This window comes from Cupressus sempervirens, chromosome 10 (assembly GCF_028749045.1).
Source record: "Cupressus sempervirens isolate cs-2001-9-10 chromosome 10, ASM2874904v1, whole genome shotgun sequence".
NCBI lineage: Eukaryota > Viridiplantae > Streptophyta > Pinopsida > Cupressales > Cupressaceae > Cupressus > Cupressus sempervirens.
Window position 1 is genome coordinate 854,463,754 of NC_143127.1, and position 22,519 is coordinate 854,486,272.

The window sequence follows — 22,519 nt, forward strand, 5'->3', positions numbered from 1 at the left end:
AGGCAAATTCAAAAATGGTTGCATGAGAACAAATGCAAGCCTAAGAAAACTAAGTCAATCTCTAAGAAAGATGATAAAAGTGTTAACACTGAGATGTGGGTGAAGTTCATAGTAAAGCCCAGAAGTCAAGCCCAAAGGATGAATCTATGACCCCAACACTCATTGTCACTCTTGTTCAGGTCACATGGTCAAGAACAAGAAATAAGAATAAAGGAACAATGATTGAAGCTCAAAAAAAAGTGGTTAACCTAGATTCACGAGGAGATAAAAAGACCATGTCTAAGGAGGAAACCGAATTTGATAAGTTGGAAACTATTGACCTCAATGATTCCCCGGACTTAGACATTGAGTGTTGAAACTACTGACCTCAATGATTCCCCAGACTCAAGCATTGAGTGTTATAGACTCTACACCAATTCCACTCCAAAATGGCTAGAAACCTCAATGATCAAGAAGAGGAAATTTGTACCTGCGACACTACCTATCGAAGACATGGTCAAAAAATGCCTTAAAATGACACCTAAGGCTAAGAATTTGAAGGATACGCCATGAATGATAGTAGACCCATAGACGGGTTGATGGGTAGCAAAGGTTGCTCGACCGATAACCACAAAAGAGGTGGAATAACCTATTGTGAGTGACTTTAAAATCGAGAAATTAGATTTAGGAGTTGCAAATAGAGGAACCAATAATCGTCTGTTCAAAGCCACAAAGACGAAAGGGATAAGAAAGAGCGTAAACATATGTTGAAAACTATGGTTGAATATATTGAAGCCATCTGCAAGCTATCCCCTCAACCTCAAGCTCAGGGACCATAGTCTTTCAATCCCAAATCCCCAACTAAAAAAATTTTCTCGACCAAGTACAAAGAGGTAAGATGATTGTCAATATGTTTGAAGAAAAAATATCGTCCAACAAGGTGAAGCCCATGTAGATAAAACCAAAGAAATATATGATGAAATGACCTTAGCCAAAGCCAAATTAGAAACATAGACCTCTGTATGGGAGAAAAAAGAAAATAAATAGGTTAATGTAATCGCCCAAATCTAGTAGATCCAAAATTGTGGAGTCTTTAAGTTCCTTACTGAAAAGCCTTGTAAAAGTGCAGATGAATACATGCTCTACACTTGCAAGAAGAACATCGAATGGAGGAACTTGACTATTGGACAAAGAAAAATAGAGTACTCCAATTTCATCAAAGTATTGAACAAGTTTACCAAGATGCTATTGGAGGAACTCCAGTGTAACAGGGTTCTGTATGTCTTTGAGAGTGGAGAAGTTGACCAAGATGAAGAATTGTTCATGCAAGATCTAAAGCGGGAGGTAGAGAAAATTAAGGACTCTAAGAACATCACCGCAAAAGACCTATCCAAACTAGCAGAAATTGAAGCCTTGTATGCACTCACAACTTGACTAACTACACCACCAAAATCCAAGAGGTCAAAAGAGAGAGATATTTGATGACAACGTGTAGTACATATCAATATACCCAACTTGAAGGTGATCCAGGAATTCGTGGCAGCTCACACGGAGTGGAAGGTCGTTTGATATATAACTCAGCCTGAGGAATCCGACAAAAAAACCCAATGATGTCTCGTGCATTCATTAGATAAGATAGAGTTTTGTGTTGTTTTTAGAGCATAATGAGTTAGGTACTGGGGGGATAAATTTGGAAATTTTATGAATTTCTTTTAAATAAAAATCCAAAAAGCAGATTGTGCGAACCCATCTTTTTATTTTGGTTGTCTAAAAGACTTTATATAGCCAATCAATTGACAAGCAAAGGGTTGGACAAATTTTTCTTGCACTATTAGCTAACTAATACATTCCAAAGCTCAAACTGTTTTTGATATTTTGGTGATATGAATATATGATGAATGATGACAACCTTTATCTCTTAAAGAAAGTTGTTCATGTGTTGAATGGATTAACCCTTTAACATCTATGAATTTTGGGAATTCGTGAAAAGTACCTTGTCTGTTGAAAGCCATTTCCGACTTCCATCGATCTACCTCTAAGCATAAGAGAAGGAATAACATCAAATCTATCAGGAATGATAACAATGAGGAACTCATAGAGGCCAAGGATGTAGGCAAACAGGCTTCTCAGATCTTCCTTCATAATTTCATTGATGGGTCTAGAGCGGATCCTACTATTCATGATAAGCTCTTAGATCAAATCCCATTGATTATTGATGAGGATGACAATGTTACTTTCACAAGTCACTGAAGATGAGGTAAAAAAGGCTACCTTCTCTATGGGAGCTTATAAAGCCCCAAGCCCTGATGGTTTTCCTCCAGCCTTCTTCCAACAATATTGGAAAGTTATAAAGTATGATCTAACCAAAGTTGCTCAAGACTTCCTTTGCTTGGTTAAACTATTGCAAAAATTGAACAACACATACACTGTCCCCATGCCTACGGTAACTAACCCCAAGTTGATGAGAGACTTCTGACCTATTAGCTTATGCAATACTGTGTACAAGATCTTTTCTAAGGTTAAGGTGAATCGGATCAAACCTCTTCTAAACAAAATTATTAGCTCTGCCCAGAAGGGTTTTGTCCTTGGTCATCAAATTAAGGATGTTGCAATATCAACTCATGAGGTCATTCACTCCATGTAGAAATGTAAATCTATGGCTATGGCTCTAAAGCTTGACATTTCTAAAGCTTACAAAAAGGTTTGATAGAACTGTGTTTTTGTTGTTCTTGCTAAGTTGGGATTCCACAAGCATGTCATTAACATCGTCCGAGAGGCCATTAGAAATGTTCGTTACTTTGGTCTTATCAATGGCAACCCCTAGGGCTTCTTTAAGGCTAAGATAAGGAGATCCGCTCTCAAATTATGACGCAGGAGCATCCTGGGGTAGTCAACAGTCCTACATGCAAGAGCTTTGTGCTCAGATTTGTGGAGCTAAGGTTTGCGCAATTGGGGATGCGTTCGAGACATATTGGGGAACCTTGTCCTAAGCGCGCATAAAGTTTGGAGTAATCGTCTTGGAGTTCAAGCAATTTTGCTGGCTACTGGTAGCGTGTTCCTGATTTGCTGGCAGTCTGGCAGACTTTGGAGATTGTATTTGCGAGCTTCAATCCGAGGGAGTTGACTTATGTGCTCTTGGATTTAGATCGTTGGATGGCACATGGACATATGCCTAAGAGCGTGTACTCTTATTTGGGCATATGAGTTAGTTATGGATTGTAAATCAAGGCTTGTTTTAAGTGTTATTTAACTGAGTTTGTCATGCTGACTTGTGGTTTAAGTGTGTATTTAATGTGAGTGTTTATTTAATGTAACTGCTAGCCTGACTTGTGGCTTGGTTTAGTATAAGTAGAGGGTCTTGTGAAGTCTAGAGTTATATTATTCAGTTCAACATGGAGTAGCTAAGAGGAGTGAAGTTTCGCAGAGCTAGTAGCTAGAGGAGTGAAGTTTCGCAGAGCTAGTAGCTAAGTGTGGGCTTGGGAAACACGAAGATTGCTTGGTGGCTTGCGAGCACAAGTTTAGATTCTTCTTGGGGTTCTCTACTAGATTGTGGGTTTGGGCTAGCTAGGAGTTAGATCTTGCGAGGCCTTGTAGAACTGTTATAGTAATTTGTTGATGAATTTGTCCATAATCCGGAAGGCCTTATAGTCGGGCATGCTCGATGTAAATCTTATGATTCCATTATGAGAATTGGTGTTGTTTGGATCTAAATCTCTATGTTATTGTTTATATTCCATTGTGTGGTTACTTGTTGGGGGCTAGGACATCTCCTTTGGGAATTCTCCTACCTTGCAATGCATCAAGTGGTATCAGAGCATTAGGTTGATCTTGTGGAGCTGGTCAATCTTGTAGATTTGTCGCTTTGAGTTTGCAAAGATCTTGGGAGATGCCTCCGAGAAGATTGGACCCTAGGGCAGTTGCAAATCTTTTGTGATGTTGTGGAGACTAAGGTTTTAGAGAAGGTTAGATCAGATTTCAGATCTGAGATGGAATTGATGAAGAATAACATGGTCGTTGAGAACATGAGAGCTATAGCTGGTGTACCTAGGAATGTGGGTATTGAAGATGGTTATGAAGACATTGATCGGATGGAGAGACCTATGGAAGACACAACTAGTCAGCTGGGTAGATCGGGATCGAAGTTGAAGTTGAAGCATAAGATGGATGTTTCTAATTTCTCGGCTACTTTGAATCCTGAAGATCTGATCGATTGAATTGGTGAATTGGAAGACTACTTTGAGTTAGAGGATATTGGAGATTCGCTTAGAGTGAGGTTGGCACAAACTAAGTTGAAAGGACATGTTGCTTTATGGTAGAAGGAATTACAAAGAGATAGAGAAGAGGAAGGTGAAATGAAGATCACTAGGTGGAGATTGATGGTGACAAAATTGAAAGCAAAGTTCATTTGTGCTGATTATGAACTTGAGTTGTTTAAAAGATTGCAGAATCTGAAATAGGACTTGTCTGTGAAGGATTACACTGAGGAGTTTTACAAGTTGACTTTTTAGTCTGGACATAGTGAACTGTCTAAGGAAATGGTGACTAGATATATCAATGGTTTGAGATTCAATATTCAAGATGAGATTCATATGGTGAAGATTGATTCAATTGAGGATGCTTATCAATATGCTCTGAGGGCAGAAGAGAAGTTGAAGAGAAGACATCAAGGTAATTCCTAAGGGAAGGAAAAGAAGGAATGCTCTAAGAAGGATAAACAGATTGTTGAAGATGAACCAAAACCTGTTGAGCAAAAGAGAAGAACAAGTAAGGTTGCATAGAAGGAATTGTTTCAAATGTGGTGAAGGACATAAAGCTTTTGAATGTCCCAATGTTGATAGGAAGACTGGTGATAGAAGAGTTGTTGTGGTACATGAGAATGTGGATTCACTGAATGAGCCTAAGGTGGAGTATAACTTGTTGGTTCGGCGAATGTTGCTTGGTAAGGTGATGTTGGAACCTTGTCAAAGGAGGAATTTGTTAAGAACTCGATGTAAGTCTGGAGATAAATGTTGGAATATTATTGTGGATGGTGGTAGTATTGATAACCTAGCTGTTGAGGAGATGGTTCAGAAACTTGGTTTGAAGAGAGTGAGACATCATTGTCCTTATAAGATCAATTAGTTACAAGATGAGCATCCTTTGGAGGTGAAGGAGCAATGTCTTGTTAATTTTCATATTGTACAGTATGTTGATCAAGTGTTTTGTAATATTGTGGGCATGAGTAGTTGTCACATATTACTTGGTAGTCCGTGGTAGTATGATTACAAGACAGTGCATGATTGTGTCAAGAATGTGTTTACTGTTGACAGGGTAGCAAGAAGCATTCTCTGATTCCCCTATAGAATACAGAACTTGGAAGGAGGAACTTGAGTTTTGGTAGCCAAGTTGAGTTGCAGAATTCTCAAAGGGTTAAAGATTAGCGTGGGAAACAGAACTGTGGTACATTAAAGACAATTATGAAGAACACAGTTGCAAGAAAGGAGCTGCAGAAGTGGAACAAAGGCAAGAGTGTACAAATTGATAATTTGCAGGACGTTTATGCGAAGATCCAATTCACAATTAATGTGTTAAACCTTGAAAGATGTTCTTCCAGTTGTTAAGAAGAACTTTTCTTCACACCTAGGGTGTTTAATGCAAGAGAATCCTAGCATAATGAGCAACCCTATATGCAGGAGCTTTGTGCTCAGATATTTGGAGTTAAGGTTTCCACAGTTGGGGATGTGTTCAAGACATTTTAGGGAACCTCGTCCTAAGTGCGCATAAAGTTTGGAGTAATCGTATTGGAGTTAAAGCCATGTTGGTGGTTGTTGATAGTGTGTTCCCAATTTACTAACAGACTTTGGAGATTGTATTCACGAGCTTCGATCCTAGGGAGTTGGCTTATGCGCTCTTGGATTTAGATCATTAGATGGCACATGGACCTATGCTTAAGAGTGCATACTCCTATTTGGTCTTATGAGTTAGTTATGCATTGTAACTTGTGGCTTGTCCTAAGTCTTATTTAATTGAGTCGGTCAAGCTGACTTGTGGCTTAAGCGTGTATTTAATGTGTGTTTATTTAATGTATCTGCTAGGCCAACCTATGGCTTGGTTTAGTATAAGTAGAGGGTCTTCTGAAGTTTAGAGTCATTATTCAGCTCAACGAAGTTTAGTAGACCTAGTAGCTAAGTGTGGTCTTGAGAAACAAGAAGGTTGCTTGGTGGCTTGCGAGCACAAGTTTAGATCCTTCTTGAGGTTGTCTACCAGATTGTGGGTTCGGGCTAGCTACGAGTTGGATCTTGCGAGGTTCTGCAAATCTGTTATAGTAATTTGCTGATGTTTTTGGCCATAACCCGAAAGGCCTTACAATCGGGCACGTTGGATGTAAGTTTGATGATTCCATTATGAGAATTGGTGTTGTTTGGATCTAAATCTTCGTGTTGTTTTTTATATTCCATTGTGTGGTTACTTGTTGGGAGCTAGGTCATCTCCTTTGGGGATTCTCCTGCCTTGCACTGTGTCACCTTTCCTACAATCATACTATTGGTTGAAGTCATGCCTAGGAATTTCACTTTCTTAGTCAGTGAACATAAAATTCGAGGCATGTGTTGCCACTAACCTTCCTCCGAAGGTTCTACCAATTTGTTGATGACACCCTTCCATTCGAGGTCTCCTCAATCATTGGGGCCAAACATTGGAAACAACTCATGGATGACTATTAGTCTTTGGCCATCAATTCATTGCTACAAAAGAAAAATCTACTTTTTCCATTTTGATTTAGGCCTACAAAGTAAAATCACTCAAATTATCATTTTTCAAGCAGCACCTCTTCCAAATACTTACTTGGGTCTCCTACTAACAGTTAAGGAGGTTACCCCCCGATTCTAGAACTCCATTCTTGAATGAATTCGGAGGAAGTTGGTGGGCTCAAAAGGTAAAACTCTAACCAAAGCTAGTAATTTGCAACTCTTCCAAGCCTCCCTTTAAGGAATACCGATGTTTTTCCTATCCTTATTTAAGATCTCTAAAAGTATAGCTGACAATGTGGAGAAGCTCCAAAGAAACTTCCTATGGACAGGTATGGAGGAGAACGCTAGAGATAGTCTAGTTAATTGGGACACAATTTGTATACCCAAATCCCAAGGCGGCCTAGGGATCAGAAAAATAACAGATCTAAACAAAAACCCTCCTTACCAAAGTTGGTTGGAATTCAGCCCGTCAATCAGATGGTTGATACAAAATCATGAAAGCCAAATATCTGAGAAACAACTCCTTTGTATACTCTTTTATGACAAAGGACCTGCCCCTAAGATCAAGAATTTGGAACAATATTGGTAGAACCTAAAACGTTTTGAAACAAGGGATTAGATGGCATTTTGCTAATGGCAACAAGATCAATTTTTGGGAGGACAAATGGGTGGGGGACAAGCCCCTGATTAAAAGTCAATTCAGCCAAATTATGAGGCAAACCAAGGAGTTTTTGGGTTACATGGTTAATAACTACATCAACCCTACCAAAGTGTCGGTTAGGATTGTTGAGTGCCTTGGGAACTCTCCCCACCTCCTCCGATTGGCGAAGGTCCTCCAAGATATGTTAAAGGACATTAGAATGCCCATGTTTGAAAACGAAGATATCTTCATCCGAGATAGAAACCAATCTAGTGAGTTCTCTATCAAGTTGACTTACAACCTTCTAATCAGCCTTCCAAGGACCCTACTTGCTGGGGGGAAATTTGAACTCCCAACTCTTCCCCAAGATTAATTTCTTTTGCTGGATGGTTTTGCATAGAAAAATTTGGCTACTGATAACCTCGAACGAAGGGGCTTTCAACTCACTAATTGGTCCATTCTCTACAAGAATGCAAAGGAAACTATCATCCACCTCTTGATCCATTGCTCTTTTGACTCCCCTGCCTAGAGAGCAATCCTTTCCAAATTCAATATCCCTTGGACTTTCCTTGAGGATCTACTACAATTTATACACAACCGGGATTGCCACTCCAACCACACTACAATTCAACAAATCTGGAACTTCATTCCGCCTCACATTTGCTAGAACATATGGAAAGAAAGAAAGAATAGGATTTTCAAGGATACTACTAATAACATTGAGACAATGGTGACTATCATGGAGAAATTGCTCTTAGAAAATGCTTCAATCTGTAAATGGAGAACTTTGGTTGATCCCCCTTCCTCCACGATTATATGTTGGCGAAGGAAATGGAGCTTCCCTAGCCCAACTCAATACTAAATGGATGGGCCCCCTTACTTCTTATCTTAAACTAAACTTAAATGGCACTGCCCATAGTGAGTTGGCTGGTGGTGGTGAAATGCTAAGAAATCATAAGGGAGAACTAATCTTGACCTATACAAGAAACTTATGGTTCGCATCTAGCAACTTAGCTAAAGCATTGGCATTGTTCTAGGGTCTAAAATTTATCTTGGCTATAGGGGCTACTAGCCTTTGCATTTAGGGGGATTTCAAACTAATCATTGAAGCCACTAGAGGAAATATACATGCTAGTTGGCAAGTGAGTTGTACAATACAAGACATTTGGCCCCTGTTGACAAAGCTCGACGAATTCTTTGTACAACACACTTTCAAAGAAGGTAATGTAGTGGTTGATTCCCTTGTTGTGGTGCATCTTGGGATTAATGGTATGAGCCTTGAGATGTTGGAGGCACATCTCGTCCCTCAGAAGCAACACCACCTCCCTTATTGGGAGAGAAAAATCATGTAAATCCTAAATGATGCACAACCTCTTAGTGTTAGATCCTTGAAGAAGCCATGTAAATCCTAAATGTACAACACACTTTCAAAGAAGGTAATGTAGTGGTTGATTCCCTTGTTGCGGTGCATCTTGGGATTAATGGTATGAGCCTTGAGATGTTGGAGGCACATCTCATCCCTCAGAAGCAACACCACCTCCCTTATTGGGAGAGAAAAATCATGTAAATCCTAAATGATGCACAACCTCTTAGTGTTAGATCCTTGAAGAAGCCATGTTGGTTGGCGATCCCTATAGCGGGCATTTCCATGTCAGTGTTTTCAAATTTGAATGTGGCTCTCATGGTGGGAGGGGATGGGCCCCACTACCAAGACAACTATGAAAATAGTGGCACCAATTCATAATATTGACATGACTTATAATTACTTTGCCTACTGTGATCAGATTATTAATTACTGGCCTCTATGTCTGAGATTTGATATTGCCTGGATTTTGAAGTTAGATAGTCCATGTGTCACCCAATTGGGATGTACTTACCCTGTGCAGTGCAATTAAAGCTTATAATTACATGCTGTCCATCATTTCTTGAGCTACCTTCTCAATGGTTTTCTAAGCTCTAAAGCCTCTATGCAATTACTCTCTCTGTGCTTTGTGTGTTTCCACCATTAACACTCTGGAGAACGAAGAGATGGGTGGTGATAGGGTTCGGGTGTAGCCAAAGAAAATCAATGATAATATTTGTAACGATCCCAAGTTTTGGCTCATGTTGGATAAAGGTGGCATTATGTCTTATATGGAAGCCACGAATAGGTATGATGAGTGTCTTTCTCTACAATTCATTAATAGTTAGAATGAAAGGCGGGTCACCATGGGTGGCATTTTCTTTGAGATAAACAAAGACAATATTGCATAGGCAACTAGGTTGTGTTCTAAAGGCCGAAAATGGAAAAAGACAAGCAATATTCCTAACGAAACAACTCAGAATAAATTTTTCCGAAGGAACAAGGTGCTTGTCAAGTTATGTGGAGGATTCAAAATAGAGGAGCTACCCAAGCCCTGGATTCTGGTATGCATGGTCACTATGAAGTACTTCACCCTCGAAGGAAGTTTCGAAATTCGCTATTACTATCACTTTCCTTTGCTCAATCATTTTAGGGACCATGACATTATTTCCTTTGATTTCTTCTTGCTCTATTCGCTTGAATTTACTATTAATGATGACAAGGAGTGTCAAAGCCAAGGAAAAAACTACACCATTGTCCACCAAGGTCTTCTTCTGTGTCTGTTCAATTTCTACAGTGACCTTTGTCCACCTAGGAACATCATAGTTGAGGAAGTTACTACCCTCCTAAGCCCCACCAAGAATCATGTTAAAAGTTCCTCTAAGAAGCCGACCCACAAAGCTAAAACCTCCCCTCTTACTGTCGGTTACCTCACCCAAAATTAGGGAAAAATTTTAAAAGGCCCCTACCAATCCTTTTGTTGGCACTAAGAAACCCAAAATCGAACCCCATGTCAATGTGGATTCTAAAGGCGAGGCTGGGGAAAACCCTGTAGGTCCCATAGAATTGCTAATAAATCTAAACCTAGAATGAAGGGCAAGAAGTTTATTGATAAAGACTATTAAAATACTAACAATGAGCAAAGTTCTACCAATAGCTCTACCCATGTTTCAGCAAGCCTTAATGAGGACACAGCAAACTCCCCGCAAAACACTAAGCAAAAGAAATAAAATTACCCCAAACTGTTACCTCCCTTGTTCCTAGCAAAGGTAAACAGGTTCATATGGATGATGTTGCAACGAGAAGTGCGCAAAAAGGTTCAGGTGTCGAATGTGTGACCAATGAGAGGCTATTGCCAAACTCAGGTTGGAGTTGGAAACTATGGACACGAGGTACACCAGACTGGCAACCTACATAGTTAGGGTTATGAACTCCTTTGCTACTACCCTAAGCCTATTGCAGGAATCTAAAGACAAGAAGGGCTCTAATGGAGAGGCTACTAGGGAGCTATTTGCCTTCTTGGCTGAAGATTGGACCCAACTGATGCTGACAAAGCCCAAGGAGAGCAATAATTTGATTTAATGGCTTTTACTTTGGTTAAGTTGGTTTACTTATCCTTGTTTATATTTTATATAATGGCCCTACATGGCAACAATACTCTTGATTTTTTTGGTACAATTCCATTGAAAGCCATAATGGCTTAGATACTAGTTATAGTAGGAACTTACATAGTTGTTTCTTTTTGCTTTCAATGAATGCTCTTCTTACAGTTAGTCAAAAAAATGTGATGGTTATCTGGTTCTCAAGGGATGGGTTTTTGAAATAAAGGGAAGGGTAGGCTAACAATGTGTTGTGAATCTCTGTGATTTCCAATTGTTATTGATGTGTTGTAACTGATCTTTTGTCCTTAGAGTAAGTTCCTTTGTTGGTGCACCTTATCAAGTTGTTATGCTTATGCTATTTTCTTAATGGCTCAAGAAGGCTATGTAATGTTCTAATTGGCCCACATAGTGGTGCTCAATTGTTATTGGGTTGACATTTAATATTTGTAGCTATGGCTATGGAAACCCTAATTAGGGCTTATGTGAATTAATCTTAGCTCTTTATTTCAAATCAATCTTGATCATTCTTGTAATTGAGCTCCATATATAAAGGCTTTCTCACATCATTTGTATGGGAGTTATGTTGGAGAATTGTTGCCAAAGTACTACCAGAATTGTTCTTTATTTATTTTTGTGCTTGCATGGTGGATATATACAATCATTTTGGAGTATTGCAAGGTTCTTTGCATCTCTCACTTAGATTAGGTTTTTATTTTATGTTGGATAAAGTAGAAATAGATGGATGGAAGATATTGTTGAATAGTGATTAGTGGTGTAGCGTGCATACCTTCTATTACTTGCTAGTTGTAAGTAAAGTTGTAAGACCAGTATGGGCCTAAATTGGAAGTATTTAACTTATGTTGGAGATGTTCATTTGGATTGCACCTTAATCGGGTTTTTGGATGAATATTGACAATGCGAAGAGAGATTAGAGGCAAGGATACGGTGAAGCAAGGATTGATTAGAGGCTCACCCCTTCATCAACATTATCTTACATTCTTAGAATTAGATAGCCTTTTTTACTTTAATAGTGATGCGGTTGGAAGTTGTTTGATTTGGAGAAGTTGAAAGGGTTGATATCCATCGAATGAATAGAGTAAGTTCCTTTGTGATAACTAGTAATAAGTCTCTTGGTGAGAAAAAGCATTTCGCATTATAAAATTGAGTGAAAGTCTACAATTAAGGATGAACCTTGAGGTTGTCTCGTTTGATCACATTGTTCAACATATGAGCATCCTTATTCAAGAGAGAGTTGGAGATTTGTTGTTTCACCTAGAAATACTAAGTACTTGATTCTCCATGTTGTAGTGGAGCAAAATTCACATCAACACCTCGTAAGGGCCTCAATATACTTTCAAGTCTCTTTAGCCACAATATTATTTCTTTCTAAAAAGATCATTCAAATAATCTTGCCTTTGTTTGGACATCTAGGAAATATAATATCTTTTGCATCAAATTTAAAGAAATTGTAGCCAAACTCCAAAACATGATATTTCCCATTCAATCCAAGTACTACAAAATAAAATTAAAAGTTGAGTATTATAAGGCTTGTCTAGTTTCCTCCTGAAAGACTAATTTCAGCTTGTTTTATCATATGGAGTCATAATATAAGATCTTCCTTTGTAGTTAAGGAAGGCAGTTGCAATCTTTCTATCTCCTCTTCAAGCCATTTGGAGGAATAGGATTGGGATAACTCCAAAGGTTGGCATTCTCCTCTTCGTTATAGAAAATGGCATTTCAATGGCTGAATGCTTCAGATCTCTTTCAAACATTTCCCCAAGGTTTGAATCTCTTTTAAGCTTCAATTATAAACTTAGTAAAGAAACCCTCACATCACCCTTGGTCATGACTTAGAGTCTCTTCTTTCATACACACACATTGCCATGTGGGTTGTGGTGCCAAAAATCAATTGAAGCTTGAATACCATTTGATCTGTCGAAAGAAAAATGCAAGAAGAATTTGGGGAAACTATTATTTACATGCAAATTAGAAAAATTGGTGGCACTTGATCACCCAAGTCTGTTTGTTTCATGCTGCCAACTCCAATTGTAACAATGACAAGGGCTAACAACACCTTGCACTAAAATAATTCCCAAAAAAGAATGAAATATAAAGATTAGGGCCTTCCCAAATTTTATAATTAGAGAGAAGAAATTCTTAAATAACTCAAAAGGAATTCCAGAAGACATCAAAAACATTAGCCAACACAGATGTATCCTATTGACCAATATGTGGACCATGGGCCTAATGAGAAAATATGTTATAACAAATACCTAACACTATGTTGTACCTAGGTACAGAATAGGAAGTTATCTACCGTAAACATTATTTTGAATATTTAAATCCTTTATTTTTTTTAATAAAAACTCATAGGTTGCGAACCAGAAAAGTGATTTCATATTTCATGTGAGTATAATGCTCAGATAAGATTATGGGAAGAAGCATTCTGAATACGCCGATATGGTTTCATATATTTGGATCCAATGAAGATACCTTTGGAACTGTCTTTTCTTTGCATCATTTGCTTTCAATGCATCTGCCAACTCTCTCTCCAAAGCAAGGACTCTGTCTATAACATTTCCACCCCTTGCAGGCTCTTTAAAACTGGGAAACATATTCTCAAGCTGTCTATTCACCTGCACACCAATACTATCTGGTTTAATTGTAAACTGCATCATATAAAAATTGCTTTCTACATATCATATTTGTAAGTATTATTATACAAATATGTTACAGGGAAATTGCAACTACTCATAGAAAACGTCGAGTCTCATACCATCTGCAACTGCTCCATTTCTTTCTGTAATGGTTTTTGTCGATCCAGCTCACATAGAGGCTCATTTTGTTGCTGAAATGGAGCTAAATTGTCACGTTTCATTTTCTCCAGCTACACACATACAAGATTTATGAAATAATTCAATTTGCGCAAAAAAATGAAACAAAACAAATCCAAAAAATGAACAAGATCAACATGAGAATTTTATTTATTAATGATAAGATCATAAGACAAATATAAGCTCCATGTTCTTAGATCTAGTGTTTGGCTAAATGTGACAGAAAATTGTTATTTCCAAAGCCCACATAAGATGTTTCTTTTTGTCATATTAACTATGAAGCATGAAGAGGATGTTTGTGGTGCAGTAGCTTGTTAAAGAGAACTAAGAAGGATTATTGTTCATTTGATAATAAATGGTGCTTACATAGTAATATACTAAAATAGTGAAGGAGAGGTACAATAGAGATGCCTTTTACTAGTAATTATTTTTATTACACTTGTAATTACTATTTTATTATATTATTTTCAAGTACCCCAAGTCTGGTTGACTGAGAAAGGTTGGGTTTATCCAGAAATGATTAAGAATTTGGAAACATATAGAAGCAAACAGGGAAATCCCTTTGTGAGCTACCATATGGGGATCTCATATGCCAAAACAGCATCCAACCTTTCTGTGACCTAAAAAACCTTACTTACACACTATTTTATTGTTATTTAGCATTAGAATTTCTACCACAGAAGCATAAAGAATAAAACGACCACCAGTAACTATATCCTCTTTAAAAGAAATGTCTAAGAAAAAATATAAACAATGAAAATTAAAGTTTCTGTAACCATCCTCAATTTGTGGGCATCCTTAAGCTAATAAAATATAGCACAGCTCAGTAAGAAGAGAAAAACTCTAAATATGACTGATATTTTGCACATGTCATTACCTCTTTGTTAATCCGTTCCAAACTAGAATTCAAAGTTGACTCATCTAGATGCTCGTCAATCAGCTCCACTTTATCAATATAATTTTGTGATTTCATTTCATGTAAACTAAATTCTTGCCAGGGCTCTCCAAGTACGACAGCCAATGATTTCACCTCACTCTGGCAACCATACAAAATCAGCCAATGTGTAAATTGTTGAACCTCCTCATTGCATGCAAGCAAGATAACATATTGTCTCTAGTGGAGTTAAAAGGAAACAATTCAACATGTAGTGAAGAATTTCAAGATTGTCACAAGCATGCAGAAAATATAGTTTTATATGATAGTAAACATGACCTATGAAACAATTAATTGTGTTGCCTTTAGTGGTTGAGCAACAGCATTAATTTTGTAAAAAGGTGAAGAAATATTAAGGTAAGGTCCACAGCTAAATTTAGAAAGTGCACTTACTGTGCTATCATCAGCAGTCAATTTTGTGTTATCATCTTTGCCCTTCAACTTTCTCTTAATTTCAACAAGTGCATTCACGTTTTGCTGAAGCTCTCTCTCTAATCTGGATACATGTTTCTCCATGTCTTCCATCTTTGACTCTTTCTCCAACAATCTATTCTTAAGTTCATTTTCTAACTCTCGAAGCTGAATTAGTTCATCCTTTTCATCTCCTCGGAGCAATAATTGAGCATCTTGGCCATCCAATTTGGACTGGAGAGAAGCAATCTTCATCTCCAGTTCATCCTTGCAACATTTCAAATCATCCAATTCCACATCAGAATATCTAAGCATTTCCTTTAAAGAGCAAAGCTCTTTATCAAGTTGTTCTTTCTCCACATTAGAAATATGCAACAAATGTTCTAACCGTGCTTTTTCTGCTACACACTTCTCTAAACTTGCTTTGGTAACTTCAACCTCATTCTTCATGTCACTGCTTTCCTCAACCTTCTGAACAAGGATACTATTTTCTTTCAAGACAGATTGCCATTCTGTCTCCAGTGACACAAATTTAACGGACAACTCTTCAGTTTTTTCCCTGTACTGAATTTCATTTCTTTTTTGGATTTCAAGCTCTTCCATCCTATCTTGCAGCTTTGACAGTAAGTCCTCGGCATGTCTTTTTGACATTTCTAATTGGCTCATCAGTTCTTGCTCCTTCATTTCAAATTGCTCTCGGATGAATGCAATTCGAAGCGACTCTTGCACCATAATTGAATGTTCTTCCATTTCTTTCTTCTGCACACGGAGTTGAGAGACTTCACGTTCTGCCTTCTGTTGAAGCTCTTTCAACTGCATTGAATGTCTTCTCAAATCTTCTGTCATTACTTCTTTCTCTGAGAGGCCGTTCTTAAGTTCAATGCATTCATTATGAAGCTGTATCAATTCACCATTTTGCTCATCCATCTTGGACTCCAGAACTGTGACCGTTATCTCTAGTTCATCTCTGTGGCAATTTAGCTCATCTAGCTCTGAATTTAAATTCCTTAACATTTCTTTTAGCAAACCAAGCTCCTTACCAAGTTGCGCTTTTTCCTCATTAGCACTGTCCAAACAGTCTTCTAGTTCAGCTTTGAACACTTTAAGTTCCTCAAGATTATGAATGATTTCCAACTTCTCATTCATAACAGTTTCCAGCTCTGTTTCCAATAATGATATCTTGACAGAAAGCTCCATATTTTCTCTCAAGTAATTTTCTTCACTTTTTGTTCGAATCTCAAGATCAGACATTACATTTTGCAGCTTTATTAAAAGCTCTTTCCTTTGTGTTGTTGACAGATCTAGCTCCTGCACCTTGGCAGCCAACTGCTTTTGCATCGATTCATTCTCTGCATTTGCTATTTGTAGAGATTCTTGGATAACTAACAACTTCTTTTCTAAGTCAACATTTCTGGCTTGAAGCTGAGAAGCTTTCAGTTCTGCCTTCTCCAAAAGATCTTTAGAGTGAGCTAAGCATTTCATCAGGTCTTCTGTTTTAGATTCTTGTTCTTGAAACCTATGTTTAAGTTCATTATTTTTGCCATGAAGCCGTATCAATTCATCATTTTGCTCATTCACCTTGGACTGCAGCAATCTGACTTCTGTCTCTAGTTCACTTCTGTGTTGCTTCAGCTGTAGTAATGTTGAATCTGAATCCCTTAATAATTCCTTTAATAAACCAAGCTCCTTACCGGCTTTTTCTTTCTCCTTGGTAGCCCTGTCCAAGGAATCCTCTAGCACTGCTCTCTCTGAATTACAAATATTGAGACTCCTTTTATTACTTTCTAGTTCAGCTACAACAACTTCATAATCTTCAACTTTATGAAGAATTTCCATCTTTCCATTCAAAGCTGTTTCAACCTCTGTTTCCAATAATGAAATCTTGATGGACAGTTCCTTATTTTCTCTGAATGAATTTTCTTTACTTTTAGTCTGCAATTCAAGATCCGTCATTGCATTTTCTATCTTTGATAACAACTCTTCCCTTTCCTTTGTTAACAGATATAGTTCTTGCATATTGGCTTCAATTTGCATTCTCAATGATTCATTCTCTGCATTTTCTAATTGTAGTGATTCTTGGATGATTGATAACTGTTTCTCCAAGTCATGATTTCTTGCACAAACCTGAGAAACTTCCACGTCTCCCTTCTGTGAATATTCTACAGAATGAACTAAATGTTTTGTAAGTTCTTCTACTTCCACTTCTTTTTCTGAAAACCTATGTTTTAATTCATCATACTGCTTCTGAAGCTCGCTTAACTCATCCCTTTGCTCATTACTCAATACTAGGTCAGCATATTGATTATCCAACTTGGACTTCAGGAATGCTACTGTGATCTCCAGTTCATTCTTGGAACATTTCAACTCATCCAGTTCTCTTTCTGCACTTTTCAGTGCTTCTTTCAATGATATAAGTTCATTTTCAAGCTCTCTACTTTCATGCTTAAGCTTTTGCAAAGTTGATTTTAGCTCTGCATTTTGGACTTTAGTACTGTCCAAAGTTTGTTTATTTTTCTCAAAATCAGACATCATACTGTCACATTCCTTAACCCTTTGCGTAAGACTACTCACATCCTTCAAAACAGACTGCAACTCTGTCTCCAACATTGAAACTTTACTGGCCAGCTCATGATTTCTTTTGATATGATTTGTTTCATTATTAATGCATTTCTCTTTATCATTCCATGCACTTTGCAGCCTTGAAATCATCTCCTCTCGCTGTTTATTTGAAAGATCTAATTGGGTCATAAGTTCTTGGACCTTGCCTTCATACTGTCCCGTAATAAATGCAATCTCATCTTTGGCATTTTGGAGTGATGCTTGCAAGCCTGATGAATATTCTTCAAGATCATTCTTCTGAGCGCACAGTTGAGATATATCTGCCTCTGCCTTCTGTTGAAGTTCTTTCTGTGAATGAAACAAATGTTTCATCTCTGCTGTCTTTAACTCTTGCTCAGACAACTTCTTCTTAAGCTCACTATGTTGGCTATGAAGTTCCAACAATTTGTTCTTTTGCTCGATATGAGATGATTTATCTGCAACTATATTTTCCAATCTGGAGCAAAGTGATGCTACTTCTTCATGTCGTTCATCTTTGCAATACTTCTCATGCAAGTCTGTATCTGAATTTTTCAGTATTTCATTCAAAGAACCAAGTTCCTTTTCAGATTTTCCTTTTTCCTCATTTACTCTCTGCAACAAAGCTTCTATACCTGTCTTCTCCGCCTTACAATCATTTAAACTTATTTTAGTACTCTGGAGTTCAGCCTTTACAATGTTACATTCTTCAGCCTTTTGAAGCAGATTGATCTTTTCATTTGTTAGAGTTTGTACCTGTCTCTCCATCATCAAAATTTGGGACGAAAGTTCCTGGTCTCTTTTATTAAAGTCTTTTTCACTTCTATTCTTGTTTTCTATCTCACTCGCCATGTTTTGAAGCTTTAACAGCAACTCTTCTTCGCTTTGCTTTGAGAGATTCAGCTGTGCTGTAAGTTTTTGCACCTGAGATTCACTCTGTTGTCTGGTTTCTGCAATCACCCCATTGGCCTTTTCAAGTGACTTTTGCATTATTTTTAATTGATCTTCCAGTTCTTCCTTCTGTACACGCAGTTGAGATACTTCTGCAAATGCTTGTGTTGCCAGTTTTTCATTGGTATTAAATGTACATGAAATCTGGAAAGAAAGATGCTCAAGCTCTTTCTGAAGTTGTCCAACTGTGTTAGCATTATGCAATCGAGTCTTTTTGAGTGTCATTTCTGTTTTGTTGGCCCTTTGCTCCAGTTCAGCTTTACACGAGGCCATTTTATCCCTGTCTTCTGAATAGCTTGCTGCTTGTTGATCAAACGCTTGCTTTAACTTTTCCAGTTGACTTTCAAGGATGCTAATATTGTATAAAGAAGCACTGTGCTCATTTCTCAAATTTTCCAACTGTTCTTGCAGCTGTTGCTCTGAGTTCCCTAAATATGACACACGTTCCTCAAGTTCGCATATCAGAGCCTCATATTTGTATTCTAATTGCTCTATTTCATATGCTAGAGAGTCACGTGCTTTTCTATAGTCCTCTGCTTCCGCAGAAAGCTCATAAATCCTTTTCTGCATTTCAAGAGTGTTATCATCATCAGTTTCACCTTTTCTGACTACCTCTGATAGCTTTGTTGTGGCCATCAGAGCTTCATCATTTTCCATATCATGTTGCTGTGCACGAAACTGAGAACTATTTTGAATGAACTGATTCTTTTTCTTACCCAAATGAAACATTCTGCTGTAAATCTCATCTTGGTCATTGCCTATGTTTTGGCTTCTCTTGATTTGTGGTTCACAGTTTTCTTCTGTGACAGTCATAGATTTTTCTATAAAGCCTTCGTTTTGTTCCCTTGTTAGAACTGTATTTAGCCGATTTTGTAAGTCCAGTCTTTCCTCCACTAGGGATTGAATTCTATTTTCTAGCTGGTGATTTGATGTAGAAAGAATCTGTACCTGTTGCTTAGCTTCTGAAAGTTGAAATTCTAATCCTGACTTGTCAAAACCATTTCTTCTTTCTATGTTCCCTGAAAGTTGATGTGTTCCAATATGTATATCATGTAATGCATTTTTCTGCTTGTTAAGCTGATAAGTGCTCGGTGTTTCATGATCATCCAAATAAAGATATGAATTTCTATTACCAGAGCCAAAATTAGTTATATTGTTATGTGGCAGGAAGAACTCTTCGGGCAACTTGTCAGGATCAACTTCAGTTATATTTCTATCACTTGCAATCATTTTACCATTAAACTTATGAATCATACTTATGTTTTCCTGCCTGAACTCTTCAAATAGCCTCTCTAAAACCTCAAGATCATCTCCAAGGAATTCCAAGATCCTCCCATCATCTTTCAAATTTATTTTCTCTTTCATTTCTCTGACTTTGTGCTCTGAAGAAATGAGCTTCTGTAGCCAGTCAATCTCAATGTGCGTAAGTCCCTGATTGTTTCTATTTGATACCTGTTCAATTTCCTCAGTCTTTCTCCCTTTAAAATCCCCCTGAAATCCAAGTAATAACTTAGTGTGTGCCTCTTGAGTCTCCTCCAGCTGCATTTTGAGGCTCGTGCTGACTTGTTTCTCAGAATCCAGCTCTTTCTTGAGCTCTTCCAAAGTATACTTGCTATCACCTGTGTCACGCCATCCATTTCCCAGATGCTTATTTACTTCCTTGCCCTGTCCTGGAGCCTGTATCTGTTCATAATTTGATGTAATACTTCCACACTCTGATCTGACATTTGAATTTTGTACTGCAAAATTATGTTCCTGCTTGATCTCTGCTGCAAGTTGCTGCATTAGAGTATTAATTTCTGCTGTTTGTCCTTCTGACTGTTTTTCTAATGAAGTGACCTCTGTCTTGAGCTGCATTATTGAAGATTCAGCAATTTGTAGATTTACTCTAAGCCTCTCATTTTCTTCATAAACATTTGCCACATCATTTTCTGTAGAATAATCTGAACTCCAACCATGTGTCCATTCACCACTTGACCTTTCTATTTGTTTCATATGCATTTGCACCTGACCATTACTGCTTGATTTTAGAGGAGGCTTAGAATTTTGGGTAAGAGGAGACGGAAAGCCTTCTGCATCTTGACTCATTCCGTTTGTTGTACCACCAACCTCAGGAACATCATGATCCTGCTGCTTTGCAGTATAGTTGTTTTCTGCAGTATAAACTGGTATAGTAGCACCAGTGGCATGCCCTCTGTAGTTTCTATTTGCTCTGCTACTAAGTTTTATTGATGAAACTTCTTGACTGCCTGGACGGAGCCGAACAGCCGAACTGGATCGAGGCTTTTCCTGGTTAGTTTCAATGAAAAATATTTAGAAGCAGTTCATCAATTGTTTTTAAAACATGCATATCAAGAAATACGCAGGGAGAATGTAGCTGATGCAGAATGACTTCCCAAAGAAAGTTTGTTATTCTTTAGAAAAGTAAATTCCAAAAGGAAAAGATCCATAGCTGAAGATGAACATATGATTCTTTCATATATCAACAAAAAAAGCTCCAAGCATCATAATAACTAACAAGGCGTACATAGGCCCTGAGAAATATCATAATTACAAATATTTAACTAAATCCATATTTCAGACAGAGTCCCACTGTCATACTCAAAAACATAAAGTGAAATGGAAGTTCACCATTTCTCCCTAACTCATTACATTGTCATGAACCAAGTAATATAAGCTTTTCAGAACTAAGACTTCCAGGGAATGGATGCTTGCTAGGGCATGATTTCACTCAATAAATTGAATGTTTTTCCAATGCAATATCAAATAAGCAATGACTTTTTTCAACAGCTTAGTGGTATTCAAAGAAGAGCTAGATTACATTCACCATTCATATGCTATAAAGATTTCTATCAAAGAAATTGCATAGCATTTGGTACTCACTTGTTCCATGAAATAATGAAGAAAACAACTTACTCACTTATAAGTCTTTTATACAATCAAAAGCTTAAAAGTTAGATATTCAGATTGAAAACATTTAGTGCTCCCTAGTATTTAGCCCAGATCTTCCAAAGATTTTTATTTTCTGGATAAGAACTCCTGCAGAATGTATGTACCAAAACATACCCCTGAACATAGGATTTAACGTTTTAAGGTAGTTCAGGCACATCTCTTTGTATTACTGTAGTACCCTACAAAATTTGATGAAGAGGAAAGAATTTCTAGACAAGTTTAACCATCTTGTAGTAGAAGGAAAGAAGCAATACTCAAAATTATGATTTCATAATAGGAAGAAGGAATAGACACTTGAGTTTGCTGATCTCCTAGTCTTTCATGGTGCTGTGGCATTCCTGGATAAATAATTTTGTCCTTAAGATCCAAATTTGGACTGACTATTTAAATTATCGTTGGCGACATACTGCATAATCCTTGTAATGCTTAAAGTGCATGAATGTCATTAACATGATGTCAAAACTTAGATACGTTCTAAATAAAGAAAGAGCTAGCACAAATAACCACACCTTTCTTAACATAAAAATACTTCTCAATAACAACATATAAAAGCTTTGGCATGCTTCACATTGCAGAAGAAACCTTTCCCAAATGTTTTTCATCTTCATGCACAATCCTTATACCTCTTCTATTATATGCTATTTTTATCCAAAACCAATTCCAAACATCTTGAATTCTTTTCCACTCCAAATTTAATGAAACATAAAATATTCTACTTTGATCGTGATTTTAAAATAATGAATAAAAATACTACCCTGAAACAAGAAAGCATCACCGAATGTTGTGAACAGTAATAAGTTAATAATTCTCTTCATATTGATACAAGGATTACCTTTGAATTAAATTTTTGATTCAAAGGTCATCATTAAATCTAGCAGTTTTGTATGCAGAGCTAATCCGTTAGGATGCATGAAGATTTTTCTTCAAAATGTAAAAACCCATGAAATTCATCTTCTAAGGACTTTTACAATCTAAAATGTTAAAAACAATTACTTTAGGAAACCACTATTGAAATGTTAAGTGCACATTATATGACTCATAGTTAGTTTATTGCTATTTATAAGATCTA

General features: G+C 37.3%; 1 protein-coding gene across 5 annotated transcripts in view; it reads right to left on the reverse strand.

Annotated features, from left to right (window-relative positions):
• The window catches only part of LOC149536696 (sporulation-specific protein), a 72,604-nt gene that overhangs the window by 3,962 nt on the left and 46,123 nt on the right, over positions 1–22,519 (reverse strand). For 4 of the 5 annotated variants that reach the window (XM_089806918.1, XM_089806919.1, XM_089806917.1 and 1 more), the window contains 4 exons: positions 14,953–20,787; positions 14,503–14,661; positions 13,568–13,678; positions 13,285–13,427 (listed from right to left, as the gene is read on the reverse strand). In XM_089806918.1, the coding sequence (XP_089663044.1) occupies positions 13,285–13,427; positions 13,568–13,678; positions 14,503–14,661; positions 14,953–20,787 (6,248 nt within the window). Of the gene's footprint in view, positions 1–13,284; positions 13,445–13,567; positions 13,679–14,502; positions 14,662–14,952; positions 20,788–22,519 lie in introns of all 5 variants that reach the window. The other variant, XR_016357916.1, reaches the window with a different exon arrangement.